General features: G+C 49.8%; 1 protein-coding gene across 4 annotated transcripts in view; it reads right to left on the bottom strand.

Annotated features, from left to right (window-relative positions):
• ITPR1 (inositol 1,4,5-trisphosphate receptor type 1) overlaps positions 1 to 15,294 on the bottom strand; it is a 122,570-nt gene that overhangs the window by 29,339 nt on the left and 77,937 nt on the right. Inside the window, exons 26-40 of one of the 4 annotated variants that reach the window (XM_088460817.1) lie at positions 14,674 to 14,839; positions 14,437 to 14,602; positions 13,496 to 13,560; positions 13,279 to 13,416; positions 12,236 to 12,361; positions 10,862 to 11,062; positions 10,515 to 10,766; positions 8,879 to 9,004; positions 8,627 to 8,755; positions 7,769 to 7,795; positions 7,452 to 7,572; positions 7,126 to 7,310; positions 6,397 to 6,545; positions 5,474 to 5,585; positions 4,524 to 4,556 (exon numbers count right to left, since the gene is read on the bottom strand). In XM_088460817.1, coding sequence (XP_088316943.1) covers positions 4,524 to 4,556; positions 5,474 to 5,585; positions 6,397 to 6,545; positions 7,126 to 7,310; positions 7,452 to 7,572; positions 7,769 to 7,795; positions 8,627 to 8,755; positions 8,879 to 9,004; positions 10,515 to 10,766; positions 10,862 to 11,062; positions 12,236 to 12,361; positions 13,279 to 13,416; positions 13,496 to 13,560; positions 14,437 to 14,602; positions 14,674 to 14,839 — 1,996 coding nt within the window. The remainder of the gene's footprint in view (positions 1 to 4,523; positions 4,557 to 5,473; positions 5,586 to 6,396; positions 6,546 to 7,125; positions 7,311 to 7,451; positions 7,573 to 7,768; positions 7,796 to 8,626; positions 8,756 to 8,878; positions 9,005 to 10,514; positions 10,767 to 10,861; positions 11,063 to 12,235; positions 12,362 to 13,278; positions 13,417 to 13,495; positions 13,561 to 14,436; positions 14,603 to 14,673; positions 14,840 to 15,294) is intronic. The other 3 variants (XM_088460820.1, XM_088460818.1, XM_088460819.1) reach the window with 3 other exon arrangements.

Genomic DNA, 15,294 nt, shown 5'->3' on the forward strand with positions numbered 1-15,294 from the left:
TAAATATTGTAGGTTTAAATTATATATACACAGACAAACTTAAGTGTTCTCCAAGCGATTTCCCATAGCCGGATGCCACCATGAAGACCGCGGACTGGGAAGGCAGACAAAACCCTATCACAGGAGGCAAGCAGCAGCCCACTAGGCTCCCTCCTGCCCACCTACTGTCGGGCAGGAGAGGAGGAGGCTGGGAGTTCACAATGCCCTCGGCCTGTCTGCAGTGCAGGGTGGGCAGGGGTAGAGGTGGAGGGGGTCAGCTGGATACTCCCTCCATTAGCACCACCACCGTGCACGGCGCCAGCGCACTCTGCAAGCTGGGTCAGCACTGGCTAGAGTGCCTATCGAAAAAGTCTTGGGGAGGAAAAAAAAAAAAAAAAAAAGTTCCTTTATGTACAGTATATGGCACCACAAGGGGTCTGCAGTGCCTTATAGGAGTTCATAAACAGAACGAACCCAACAAGGAAAAAAGACTTACAGCACAGATCACGGCAGGACACGGACAAGGTCTAGAAAGATTACTGCATCAGTCATAACAACCCAATAGGCAGCAGGTTGGCAGAACCCGAAGGTTTCATGCAGTTGTAGGCAGTGGGGAGGAGAGGATGGTATACGTGAGGGTAGGAGAAGCATATGGAGGGGAGAGAGCCCTGCTCGTGAGAGTTTACACTCTAAAAGGGAAGCATCAGGCAAACACAGGTAATACAGAGGGGAAGTACCGGGATCATGGAGCTGTGGGCTTGGTCAAGAGCTGGAAGGCTAAGATGAAGTACTGGGTCTTGAGAGCCAGTATGAAGGGAATGGGTATGATGCGGCCGGTGGTGCGATTCCCGACAGCGGCAGCCCGACAGGAGCAGAGTGCGACGCAGCGGAAGCCCGACAGCGCTGGAAATCCCGATCGTGGATAGGTAAGTATCCACTAACCTAACCCTCCTTAGGGGTGCCTAACCCTAACTTCCGCCCCAAGTGCCTAACCCTAACCACCCCCTTCCCCGCTACGTAAACCTAAGTCCCCCAGGGGGGTGCCTAACCTCAAGTCCCCCCCGGGAGCCCTAAACCTAACCCTCCCCCCCCCGCGGCGCCCGGCATCACTACGATCGTGATGCCGGGCGCCGGTCTCCCGGCGTCGGGGAAATGCGTGCGTCTACATCTAGACGCCCGGCATTTCACCCATGCCGGGATAAGACAGTCGGGAAGCCGGCTGCCGGTATATAGGCAGTCGGCTTCCCGATTGCTTCCCGTTTGAAGCTTTGTAGAGGGGTGGAGTGTGATAGGGGGAGAGTTCCAGAGCAGCACGGGCAAAATTTTGGAGCTGTAATTATAGAGTGCCTTGATCAAGGGCGAGTTTAAGATGGGGGGGGGGGGGGGGGGTTTAGACAAGGGCATGAAAAAAAAAAAAATGCATTGGGGACGTTCCTGATGAGAGGAAGAGATTGAAGAGGTGGGCAAGATGGGAACAGGCACTGGGAGAGGAGGTGGCAGGAAGAGCTAGGGTCCAGCAGGGGATGGTGGATGGACCGGATTAGGGCCATGACCATCTCCAGATACTGGGGAGACTGAAGGCAGTTGGTAAAAAAGGATGGGGAAGATAGGGAGAGGCAGTAGGTTCTGGTGGGATATGACGTCTTGAAGAGGGTGGCAATGTCTAAAAAGGCAGAGATTGGGGAGGTGAGGGGATTAGAGGAGGGCGTTAATAGTTGAAGGTGGCAAAGAGACTATGGGATTTGGAGGATTGGGAAGAGAAAAGGGTCTTGAAAGAAGAGAGTTTAGAGAGGGAAAGGGCAGCACTGCAGGAAGGGAGCATAAATGTGAAATGGAGGAAGTCTGCATTGGAGCTGGATTTCCTCCACTGTATATGATGCTTTTGGCGTGCAAAGGCATTTGTGAAAGTGATCAGACTCTGTTGCTCCAGCGTTCAGTAGAGCAGAAGTAAGAGAGACATTGTATAGGGAAACCGCTTAGTCAGGGCAAGAGGGAGACCGTAGGGGAGAGAGGAGACTTCAGTTCAGCAGGGAGAATAAGGTCACAGCGTCAGGAGCCTCAAGGTTACACGTGGGGACGCCAAGGTGGAGAAGGAGTGAGGGATGAGAAAGAACTAATGGGGAATGGGTCAGATCACAACACTCAGTGAAGGCCACTCACACGGGAGTGTCAGGATTGAGGTTTATTGAGAGAGACCAAATAATGAGGTGAGGGCAGTTTAGGAGACTGTAGGGACATCCATAGGGATATTGAAGTCACCTAAGAGGAGGGAAGGTCTGAAGAGACTAAGTGGGGAGATCCAGGAAGCAAAGTTGTCAAGCAATTTGGAAAATTAGGTCAGGGGGGGCAATAGAGGAGCACTAGACGCAGGAGAAGTGGTGTCTGAGGGGGAAATCCAGGATTTGGTGGTGGCTACGAGACTCAGGGACTTGGAGATGAAGATCATGGGTGGGGACCAGTTTGTTACAGGCAGAGAGACACAGAGCTAAAGGGGGAGAAGGGAATGAGACTATTGCTGTAGCGTGGAGGAGAGATTGGTTTGGTGCAGGGGGATGGAGATAGTAGGGATGGTGCAGGTTCCTGACTGAGGAAGGGAAACTGCAGGTGCCGGGTAAGGAGGGAGAAGTTAGTGTGATGTGAGGAAAGGTGACTGGGAGATAGACATTCAGCCTCTCCTCCAGCACAGCACCCGCACACTGCCAGCATTAAGCCTCTCCTCCAGCACAGCACCCGCACACTGCCAGCATTCAGCCTCTCCTCCAGCACAGCACCTGCCCACTGCCAGCATTCAGCCTCTCCTCCAGCACAGCACCTGCCCACTGCCAGCATTCAGCCTCTCCTCCAGCACAGCACCTGCTCACTGCCAGCATCCTGCACACTGCCAGCATTCAGCCTCTCCTCCAGCACAGCACCTGCCCACATTGAGCCTCTCCTCCAGCACAGCACCCGCACACTGCCAGCATTCAGCCTCTCCTCCAGCACCTGCCAGCATTCAGCCTCTCCTCCAGCACAGCACCCGCACACTGCCAGCATTCAGCCTCTCCTCCAGCACAGCACCTGCCCACAGCCAGCATTCAGCCTCTCCTCCAGCACAGCACCTGCCCACAGCCAGCATTCAGCCTCTCCTCCAGCACAGCACCTGCACACTGCCAGCATTCAGCCTCTCCTCCAGCACAGCACCGCACACTGCCAGCATTCAGCCTCTCCAGCACAGCAACTGCTCACTGCCAGCATTCAGCCTCTCCTCCAGCACAGCACCCACACACTGCCAGCATTCAGCCTCTCCTCCAGCACAGCACCTGCACACTGCCAGCATTTAGATCATATATCATCCTTTATTTATATGGCGCCACAAGTGTTCCGCAGCGCCTTACATATTAGTTCTATGTACTAAGTGAAGAAACAAGTAACTTATAGTACATTACAGTGCAGGACAAGGACATGATTTATATACATTGCTGCTATAGCGATTAGACACTCACAGTAAGCAGCCGGGAGTTATCAGTCATGTGTTAGGTGCCCTAATGGGGAGTAAGGAGCAGAAGAAAGTGTAAAGAGAAGCACATGAGGGAAGAGGTCCCTGCTCGTCACAGAAGAATTTGGAAAACGCCTGGACTGCATTTGTGAGAGAAAGTCGTCACCAACTTCTAGACATGCATGTTGATTTATTGACAAGGAAGAGTCGAAAGCCAATGAAATTCTGCAATTTGACGCACGGCTCTGGGTCTAAAACGACAACAGTCTCCCAACTCCAGTCCTCAGGGAACCCCAACAGCGTATGTTTACTCCTTGCTGGAGCACAGGTGTATTCATCAGACAACAAAAAAAACACAGGTAGTGCTAATTAGGATTTATAATTATGCAAAGAGACCTGGAAAACATGCACCGTTCCCTGAGGACTGGAGTTGGGAAATAGCTAAAGGAGATGATGTGCACGCTCTAACTTTATAGGAGGCTCCGGATCTTTGATTTGTGCAATGACTGACTCACCGGCTGATTTACACTTAATGTCCAGCTGCAGGAAGGAATACTATTAGCTCCCACTCAATGGGTCATTTGTACTGAATCACATACAACATTCTTACTGAAAAGCGGAACACAAAGTATGATATACCCAATCACCCAAAACGCGGGCTGCAATCAGGTACCACATCTTGGTGCTTGGCGTCAGTGCTCGATGGATGGCTATACAGCTTCCCCAACCTGCACTAACCCTGACCTAACTCCCGATCAAGCACCAGGAAAGCATACCGGCAATGGAAATCGGAGGGTGTATGCTTGTAACAACACGCGTGACTGGTCACAGGGACTCGCTACAACTATGACAGACAAAAGCACAGGACTCAAAGAACATGGCTGCCACTAGACGGAACAGATCAATGTCATGTACACATCACAAGGAAGAGTGTGCGGGGAGGGAGGGGTGGCTACTTAAACTCTTCAAGGGGTGAAGCTACATACGCGGCATCACCAGGAAGAGGTTAAATAGGTCACATGGGTTACCAAGGGGTTCAGGGACCATAAAGTGACAGACAGGTCAAAACCTCAGAGGTCTCCAGCGCATCGATGGCTAGAAGCTGCAAGAGAGCAAAGAGCATGGCATTAGGCTGCCTCAGGTACATACCACTGCCCATGTATAACCTATGGGACTCAGGATCCCCTGCCCCTATACTGGCCGAGACTTCGGTCCAACAGCTGGAAGCCTCAGCCAGTATAAGTCTCGATATCCAAGATCCATTCATGTGTGACCATCCTAGAGGCTCTTACAGTGACAGACACTAGCTAGTACCTGTCCTAGTGCAGCACATCACTATCATTCTTCCTTCTGTGCTTTTCAGTCATGTCATTCTATCATGACAGACCACTTATTGTATGGTGCCACCGATTCCCGATATTATCAGGTCTTTGTTGCCCTGGGGATAAAGCTCCGATGAATGGATACAACGATCCAGAGAAGCTCTGCATTATGTTACCCAGAACAAAAACTATCCCATTTCACAATAGACAAGGCTGAAAGGCACTAGAAAGAAACTGCTGCAGGTGGACACGTGCAATCCAAAGCATTAATGTCACCTGAAGGCGTCCTGTTAGGAACATACTGCAATACGTAAACTGGAAAGGTTTCTGTTCCCCAGCCCACCATCATTATGGGTGCTCAGAGATTCAGCCGATCTCGTGCCATTGAGAATTGTAGACTGTTTTGGTTCTCTTGCAGCGGGAAGTTATAATAATCTTATAATCTATGTTCAATGCAATCCTAAGGGTTCACTAAGAAAGGTCTTGAACATAGAATGTCAGCAGGCACCACATGATAGTCTGATATTGTCATTCATAATTACTCTCAGGCTTTACAAGACAGCCCGGTACACACGTCAGCTATACGGTATTGCTGCCCTGCCACCTAGTGGCGGGATGTGGTAGCGCAGGCAAAGTGGCCGCAGAATCACATATTACTGTAGAGAACTGGTCCAGTGTGAATTTGGGGTCCTAGTACCTTGTCTCCGTAGCCGCGATCTTTCGCCATCATCTCTCGCAGCGTCTGCAGGACTTTAATACAAAGTTTCTCTTCATTCTCCTCTAGAAGATGTTTGGTGTGTCGGATTAACCTGAAATAAAACCCAGAAGATATTCATTTAAACCAAAAAAAAAAAAAAAACTCTAGAAGAGTTACCCGAACTCTGCCATTGCAATACAGGTTTAAAAGGATATCCATGCTGGAGTCCAGATGGTTAAATCAAACGGACAGGTTCTAATTAAGTCATGGAGTTTCTATTGGGATGGGACTGGATGTCGGCATTCAAAAGGGACCGGTATGATTTACTGTCCTAACCCTACGGCTGTCAACGCCCGCCTTACCTTCGATCTGGACGCCAGGTGTCGGGCTCCCGGCGTAGGTAAAATGATAGGCATTGGGATGTCGAGGCCTGTCATTTAACCCTTGCCGTGATTAGACAGTCGGGAAGCCGGCGGTCGGGATTCCGTACGACAGCTTTCCATGCAAAATACTGATGCCCGACAGGGTTAGGATACAGACATTTTTGTTGGCCGGTATCCTAACCCTCCCATTTCCCTACCCTTACTGGTGCCTAAACCTCCCCCCCCAGAAGGTAAATCTATCCTCCCCTTCCCCGCACCCTAAACTTAACTCTCCCCTTAATGCCTTCGGGATTCCAGCATCGGCATTCTGACAGCCGGAATCTCATCTGCCAGGATATTGAACCTATCCCGTTTTTATTAACCACCCCAATTGTATATAACGCCCTCCACTGACGCACACAGATCCAATTCATCCGTGGTGATGTGAGACCCCATTCAGGTCATACCATTTATCAGGTCATACCCTCTGTGCTCCCGGACTAGGACCCCCTACAAGCAGTCAGACTGGGTCACCTCCATGACACAAGACCCCTCACTCACTTGCATATGAACTGACCACTCTCGCACTTCTTCCGGGCATCCGTGTTCTCGGGAAAGAGAAGCTCCGGGCGATGCAGAACATCCACGAGAACCGAAAGTTCAGCCTGAACGAGAGGACGCAGACGGTCTTCCAGCGAGGAGACGATGTCCTAGCGGGTGAGAAGCAGTAGTATGTTACATGCTGAGGTCGGAAATCGCAGGAGAGGGAATGGTTTAATAGTGCATTAGACACAATGGCGGCAGACAACTATTCACAAGGAACCAGCAACCGGATTGCGGCACAAAGCGATATTACTGCCCTCTATACCCCACAGTACAGCAGTGTCCCCCAATAAGGGAGGATGAGACATTATTTCAGGAGAACGCAGCTCTTCGGCTCTCTAGGAATAGCACAAAGCAGACTGGTCACTGGTTCCTAGATAATGCATAGGCTCTGCACTCCTGAACAATTGGCCATATTGTCCAGCATGCCACCTAGGCACCTGCCTAAGGCCTAGTGTGCACCGAGGGCTCGGATTACTGTAAATATTTAAATGTATTTTCCTTACTAAAATGAGGAAGGGGAGAGTCGTTGCTTGGTAGAGGTCTAAAACAATTATCTTTCCTGGGGCCTCGTAAGTTCTTAATCATGCGCTGGTTGAGCGTACAAGACCGCACAGTGCGAAGGGGTCGGATACAGATATAACCAGTTAAACTACAGGGTTTGCAGTACAGCTCTCCTTCCATTACCTGCAGCCTCTCGATTATATTTCGGTAGTCCCGTGATGCGGTCAGCACAGAGTCACGCCGAACAGCATTCCGTACAGACATGCGCCAGTTCATGGCGGTCTTCTGCACAATGTTATGGCTCTTCAGAAACAAGTTGTTCACCTGACTGTCCAAGTCTACAGGGATGGCTATGGTGCGGCTCTTTGCTGCAGGCGAGAGAGAAGCATTCACGAAGCCTTGTCATTCCGTGACCCATTGTAGCCAATGTCCTCCTCACCTGACCCTCCATCACCCCACGCTCAACACGGCCTTCCCCATACAGATGGCCTCAGTCCCGAACTTCTTACCCACATCTGACAGCACCCGGATACAGCTTTCCACCGAGGCTTTCTGGGCGGGCAGGAGCCAGCTGCAGTGATAGACCCTGAAGACTGCTTGCAGGAGCTGGACAAACACCGGCTGCCGCGTCTGGTGACAATACAAGGCGTCAGGCTGCAATGGAGGCCAGGACGAGGTGCACAAGGCCCATATTAATACTGTAACTCGTGTGTAGGTGAGAGACCTTCCCAAACAAACAAAGAGGCACTTCACCAGACTGCCCCACCTCAGGGTCCAGTGTGAGAGAACACCCAAAGACCACCCGGTGCTCCACACCAAATTTTACCTGTTTCAGCTGAGTGAGCATAGACGCCTGGAGTAAGAACATGGCAATTAGCGTAAGCTTCAGATCATGACCGACAACAACCAGTGATACCATTTACTCATACAGGCAGCAGATTAACACTAACCTGGGACCCCAACATTCACAGCTCTTCAAGTGTTCCAGTCACTTATATGCTGAGAGCGGCCATTTTGTGGCCTGACCACCATTCATGGCAAATCAGCCAACCAACTCACATTAATTGCCTTAGAGCAGTGGTTCCCAAACTCGGTCCTCAGGACCCCACACAGGTCATGTTTTCCAGGTCACCCAGCAGGTGTCATTACTCACTGACACATTTTAAAAGATCCACAGGTGGAGCTAATTATTTCACTTGCATTTCTGTGAGGAGACCAGGAAAACATGCACTGTTTGGGGTCCTGAGGACAGAGTTTGAGAACCTGTGCCTTAGAGACTACTACTGGCGATCTGCACACATTAACACGGACTTGCTGTCTGCACTGCGCGACGTGCTTGAAAAGGTTATCAATAGGATATATTTAATTGCGTGAAATGTAATCTGTTTTGTGAATTAAACATTTTGTATGCTCTACCACTGAGGGGGAATTCTACAGGCTATGCCGGTTTCTCCCCAGGGCCCCATAAATCTACTTTGGGTCCATTTAGTTTGGAACCACATAGGCGTGGAAGGGTAATTAGATCGTAAAACCAATTGGGGGGAGTAACGGAGGCGAATTAATGTGAAACCAGTATTCACTATACAGCACTGTATGGAGTGCAGTGAACTCTTTTAGCCACCAGGTGTCACTGTTGCACGATACAGTTCATCTCACACACACACACACACACTTCCCTGCATACCTGCAGCGTTGTGCTCTGGTCGGAGAACGGCGAGCTGAAAAACGTGTTTACGATGCTCATCACCGTCTCCGTGACGTACCGCTCGAGAATCAGGTCGGCGTGCTTCCGATCACTAGTACTGTTACACACCTGAGGAATGAACAAAGCCACTATGGACCGGATAATCTGCCAACTGCAAGGACACACCGCTCACCCACAAGAACTAGCAGCCCACGAAGCGCGCCCCGCCCCTGGTTTGCGCCGCATCCTCACCCTGCAGATGTCAACCAGGAAATTCTCGAAGAGCTTCCACATGTGGTTACTGGTGTAAATCTCCTTCATTTCCACTTCGGTATCCACGTAGCAGTGATTGAGGAAGTTTATGTAGGCGATCTTCACCTGTCAGGGGGGAAACATCCATCAACAGATTGTCAGGAGAAGGGGGGGGGGTAATTAGAGAGACTGATCGCCTCTAATCACAAGTTACTATGTGCTCTATGGATGGTGAGTTTGCGAGTGGAGCCATTGGATCTCCACAAGGAGAGTGCACAGCAGTCAGTCCCCCTACACTTAGCTGCAATGTGACTACCCCTAGTCATATACATTATCCATCTAGTGATTACCAGGAGGCGTTACCAAGTTACAGGACAACGCTCCTACCAAGCAGTCAGTTATTCTAATGACAACCTAGCCTGCACAATAAGTCCTGTCTGCCATTAAAATACTAAGAAGTTATATCAACAGCCGCCTCCCCCCCCCCAAAAAAAATCCCCTATACTACACGTATTTACAGGGACCCCTTGCATAGAACCCTACCCCTGTGCTGTTGGGGTCCATATTGATATGGAGGTATTCAGGAACCAGGTCTTGCCCTGCCCTCACTGCAGCGCTTGGGGCCAAAGCCTGGCTCCCCAAAAAGGTGCGATAAGGAATTAAACATTGGCCTCTTCTCACAGCCTACTAGCGTATCACTCCCTCTAAGTATCAATGCTCCTGGTCCGCATCCCCCCAGCTAAGGGGGAGAAGCTGCTTTTCTAAATAAAGTGGAACATTTAAAACGGATAGCAAGCGGTCAGGACACCTGAGGAAACCGGAATCAGCCTACCCTAGAGGCATTAAACCCCTGCCCAGGGTGTGTATTAACAGATAGACAATAGACTTTAGACAGTCAATAGGTCAACGCGAAAATGGTCGATGTATTAAAAAAAATTTTTTTGTTAGCCTTAATCTTCACCCTAACCCTCCGGTAAGTGCCTAAGCGTCTCTTCTAGTGCCTAACCCTCCGGTAAGTGCCTAAGCCTAACTGTCCCTTCTAGTGCTAACCCTCCGGTAAGTGCCTAAGCCTAACTGTCCCTTCTAGTGCTAACCCTCCGGTAAGTGCCTAAGCGTCTCTTCTAGTGCCTAACCCTCCGGTAAGTGCCTAAGCCTAACTGTCCCTTCTAGTGCTAACCCTCCGGTAAGTGCCTAAGCCTAACTGTCCCTTCTAGTGCTAACCCTCCGGTAAGTGCCTAAGCGTCTCTTCTAGTGCCTAACCCTCCGGTAAGTGCCTAAGCCTAACTGTCCCTTCTAGTGCTAACCCGGTAAGTGCCTAAGCCTAACTGTCCCTTCTAGTGCTAACCCTCCGGTAAGTGCCTAAGCGTCTCTTCTAGTGCCTAACCCTCCGGTAAGTGCCTAAGCGTCTCTTCTAGTGCCTAACCCTCCGGTAAGTGCCTAAGCCTAACCGTCTCTTCTAGTGCCTAACCCTCCGGTAAGTGCCTAAGCCTAAAAAATAAATCAAGTGTCGACCATTTTTGTGTCGACCTTTTGACTGTCTAACATCTGATGTCTATCTAGACATGGTCGACCTTTTTACTGTATCTATAGTCCGGCACCTGTCACATACAGGAGTCATGGCTGCCTCCTCGCTCACCTCGGGAATACAGTCCTCATGTGTCACCACCCGCACAATGTCGTCCAGCGGTAGCAGAGAGTTGCACTTGATCTCGGTGTAGACGTTTTTGCCCTCTGTGCACACGGCCAGGAGCTCCACCAAGTGAATGTGATACATTAGAGGACTGTTCTCATCCATCCGCTCCCGCTCGGATCGCATCATCTGCACCAGCGTCTGGAACGACGCCCGGTCATTGTAGAAGACCAGGACGTCCTCGCCCGAGTTTACCAGCTGAAGAAGGAAATGGAGAATCGGTAGCCTGCACATGAGACCGCAATTGAGTCTACGTGACAGAGTAAAGCAAAGCTGAGCCCCAAGAGACCTACCTCGGCCATGACTATATCCTGGCACTTCTTAATGAACCTGCCCTCGGCCTTCACGATGGTTTGCAGGAACTTTATGTACTGAACGCTGCGCCCGTGGGTCTCGATGCAGTGGGCAAAGTGCTGGACGACCCGCTCGTTGATCTCGCTGCACAACTGGAAATTGTTCATGAAGATGTGCTGCATGGTGACCGCTTCCAGGATCTACAGCCGCAAAACAGACAGACTCAGCCCTCGATCCAGCCAGCGATCGAATTGGCAGGGTTTTACTACAGTTACCACCCGTAGGGGTAGATTTGCTAAAGCTCCTAAACCAGACAAGTGGTGACGTTGTCCTTAGCAACTGATGAGATTCTCTGCATCATTTTCTAGAATGCAATAGAGAAATGATAGCTACAATCTGATTAGTTGCTATGGGCAACAGCACTTGTTTGTTTTAGACGCTTTAGTAACTTTGGACCTCATTCAGACCCACCCGCAAGCGGGTCGATGGTGGGGCACTGCGCACGCCCCCACGCGTGCGCAAGCCTTGTAGCGAGTGAGAAATTCACTCGCTCCGGGGCTCGCTACAAACGGGCGGCTGTCGATGTTGATAGACATTTTGCCCCGTTTTGTAGCCAGGGAGGGGGGGGGGGGGAATGGTGGCTGGTCAAACGGAGGCGTCCCTGAAGGAACACCTGCCATTTGTGGGCGGCCCTACTGACATCACTTATGATGAGCAGGAAGCTCACTGGGGCTTGCGGCAGACGAGACCCTACCACAAGGGTCGCGTCGCAAGCCCGATGATCGTGATAATCGCGACAATCACCTGGCCGCTCGCAAAAGCTATGGGTGGTCACTCACAGCTTGCGAGAGCGCCCAAGAGGCCGGGTTAAAAAAAAAAAAAACCAAAAAAAACGGCCGCCCTGATTCAGAGCTGAATGAGATCCTATATCCCATAATGTCTGGGGTCCAAACCCGTTGTTACATAATCACAACTGGCACAGAAGGAAATACAGGTTGAACACTGTTGGCCTGAGTTAGGAGCAATTTGCCCGTAAATACCATGTTGCAATGCACACCCTTTCCCAACCGTAGATCTCTGCCCACCTGCAGTGCAACATGGTTTTGCCAAGGTGCAAATAGTTTTGGTTTCTTAACTCTGAATCAGGACCTGTGAGAAAACTCAGGACTGGTGCAATCTGGCAACTTACACACAAAGCAAAGTTCATTTTAACAGAATGGACAACACGGCGCAAATCAGACTCAGCCTTAGGGCATCAGGACACCGATTAACTGTACACACTCTGGTGGCAAACGGCTTCTGGTTACTAACGGCTGCGTTGCAGACGTAACACATTCAGGCTGCGAGGTTTACACTCCGGGAGCAGCTCTCACCCCGGGGGTCAGGAACAGGTTGATGTGTTTATGGAGCAGAGTCTGGTTCTGCTGGTTTCCGGCACAGAAGTTCTGTAAGAATTCATGAGCGATTCGCATGATCTCCTGCATCCGTGTGTCCTCTGTCTGGCAGGGAATAAAAAGGGACATGTATAGTAATACTACATACAGAATGCTACATGTGGGAAGACACCCCAATAGCCAGCACACTAAAAAATTGGCAACCAATGATACACAGACTGGGGAAAGTTTTTAATCACTGTAGAAAATGCACAACGCAAGCTCAAATTAAGGGGCATATTCAAATCGGCTGCGAGAATAGCAAAATTCCCACACCTGTGAGGTTTTTCCTGCAGGTGCGGGTTTTTTTTTTATAAAACACGCGCCAGGAGTTTTTTTTTATTCTTGCAACTCCTGAGTAAGCGTACTTTTTCCTAAAATCGATGATTTTAGGTAAAAATCACCGGGACTTGCTCTGACACCCCCAAGGCACCCCCCTTCTGAGGACTAATTAAGCAATTGGAAGTATCCAATTAGTTTAATTAGTCCTTAATTACTTACCTTCGGCAGCACAGTCTTCATCCTGCATCGGGAGCCGGCTCTTCTGCAGCAGGGGTGAGCATGCGAGTGTGTGTGATGATTGTAAGTGTGCATGAGTGTGTGCGCGCCCCCCCCCCCCCAATATCACTGTGGCGCCCCCCCCGTAATGGGTACTGGGAGAACTAAATCTCCCAGCAGCCCTTGCCCCACCCACCAGCCCCTGGAGCCTCCCAGGAGCTCCCTCTCCAGTAAGAGGAGATGCCACCGGGAGCCGTGGAGACCCAGGCAGGTAAGTTACTTTTTTTTTTTTTAATTTACGCGGCACGTGGTTTTCAGTGAAGAAAACCCCGCGTCCACTGTTTTTTTAATTGAATCCGCAGGAGTGCGCATACCCGCAGGATTCTGAAATTGGGCGCAAGGTTTTTGCCTCGCTAAACCTTTCGCCCAATTGAATATACCCCTAAGCATTCAACAGTGTTACATAAAATAAACAGATACTACACCTTCTCATATGGTATTTGCAGCAGTTCCAGCACCACAGTGTGCGCCCCCATGTTGCGGAGCAGACGCTGCTGCTGCTTGCGGTTTCGGCGTCCGGAGGTGTTCTCCTGCACGCAGAGCCGGCTGAGCCGCAGGAGTATCTGCAGGGGAGGTAGAGCCGCCAGATTATAGCGCATACAATGGCACCAGAATCCCAGCTGTATTACCTCTCAGACTCACCTCTCTGACCACCCTGTAGTTGTAGCTGCTGGTACTCTCCGGTTTCTTCGGCTTCCTGGATCCCTCCTACAGACACAGGACACAGCAGGTTACATGCTCATCCTTACACCGTATCCAGGGCCGAAACCAGTCTAGTCATCCCACTGGGTGAATGTGTATGCAACACAATTAGAAACTACAGTACTGACCTCACTGAGGTATGGAGGCACTGAATCAGCGTGACATTCTGTCTAGGACTACACTGAAAATGTATTCCCTTTTATTTTTTTATTTTTTAATAAAAAAAAAAAAAAATATTAAAAAAAAAAAAATATATATATATATAGTAATTATTTGAAACTCCAATTTTTGAGGTGATATAGTAAAAAAATTAACAAAGGAATGAATGAAATTGAAATTGGCTGTTTGTAGAAATTTTAATACCAGAGTTGTGGAAGTCAAACCCCCCCCCCCCCCAAAAAAAAAAAAAAAAAAAAAGTGACATTTTTGGCAAAACAAAAAAAATAAAAAATGCCCGGTGCTAGTAGAGTAGAACAGGGACCTGGTGGCTCACGCCAGGCATAACGCACTGCATAGCGTATTGAGGCTAGAGGAGTAAGGTCACACCGGTAGATTTGTGAGGGGTAGGTATAAAACGCAAATCTAAATTGCAGTGTAAGGGTAAAGCTGCCCAGAAATTGTGAGCTACATGCAACAGCAGCCGGTATTTACCCTGCATGTAAAAAAAAAAAAAAAAAAAAAAAAACCACACCCTTATAATATTTAGAAAAAGGTAAAAATTGGTGGAGGGTCTGAATAATTTTGGGAAGAGCATGAATTAGTACAGCGAGCCCAGTGGCTGCCTCCAGGTTACGACCGATACTCAGATCTAGGACATGAAGCAGAGAGATTGAATACAAGATAGACCACACTACTTTCTCTCCCAATAGAGATGAAACTCCCCTCCTTGCTGTCTGCATTCCCAGGCGATGGCTCCGAGGCCTCATCAGGACCCGACCCCTTGTAAACCCACAGCTCAGATTTCTCCACTATGGATCTCAGCTGGTCCAGGTCCTGTTTTATTTGCTTGTAGTTGTCCACATCCTGGCTGGTAACTAGGAGCTGAACCTACAAGCAGGAGACATTGGTCATATATGAGGAATGCAGCATACACCCACATACAGATCCTCCCTACTGACCTGCTTGAAGGCTTGCAGCACCTCTTGTCTCTGGCTGAAATGCCTGAACAGAAGGTGCAGAGCCCCGGACACCAGGGGAGGATAGTCATGCATGGTAAGGTGGAGCAGGACGCGGAGAAACGTGCGGCCGCCATCGTCATCCAAGTCTAGGGGCGTATTTTCCTCACTACCGGGAGACAGGAGGTTTCATTACTGCTCACAGGTTGCTTAGCGTTCAACACCCTCTATATGCAACGCAAAGACAAATAATAATGATGTATTACAGAAGCAAATTAGGGTCATGGGTTGCAGACTGATTCAGAGCCTGGACTGTTCCTCACAGGCCGCAACACGCAACCTCTGGCCCAATGAGCAGCCCTCAAAGTAGGGAAGATGGGACTACATGAGGACTGAATCGTGCCATCAGTTTGCCTGCTGGAACTTTAATCGGGTTCTGAACGGTCCTGGGAGGAGTTGCTCAGCGCAAGCAGAGTTTCATGGGACTGTTTGCAAAGGAGGGGCAGAAGGAGGACCAGGTGTATGAGGACACATCCGTATAGCAGAACCTAAATTTTGGACTACGGTTTAAAATGACTGGCTGCACCCATGTGCTTGGTCAATACACATCTGTCCATGAAGAAG

The sequence above is a fragment of the Taudactylus pleione genome, unplaced genomic scaffold, assembly GCF_031769625.1.
Source record: "Taudactylus pleione unplaced genomic scaffold, aTauple2 ptg000986l, whole genome shotgun sequence".
Taxonomy (NCBI): domain Eukaryota; kingdom Metazoa; phylum Chordata; class Amphibia; order Anura; family Myobatrachidae; genus Taudactylus; species Taudactylus pleione.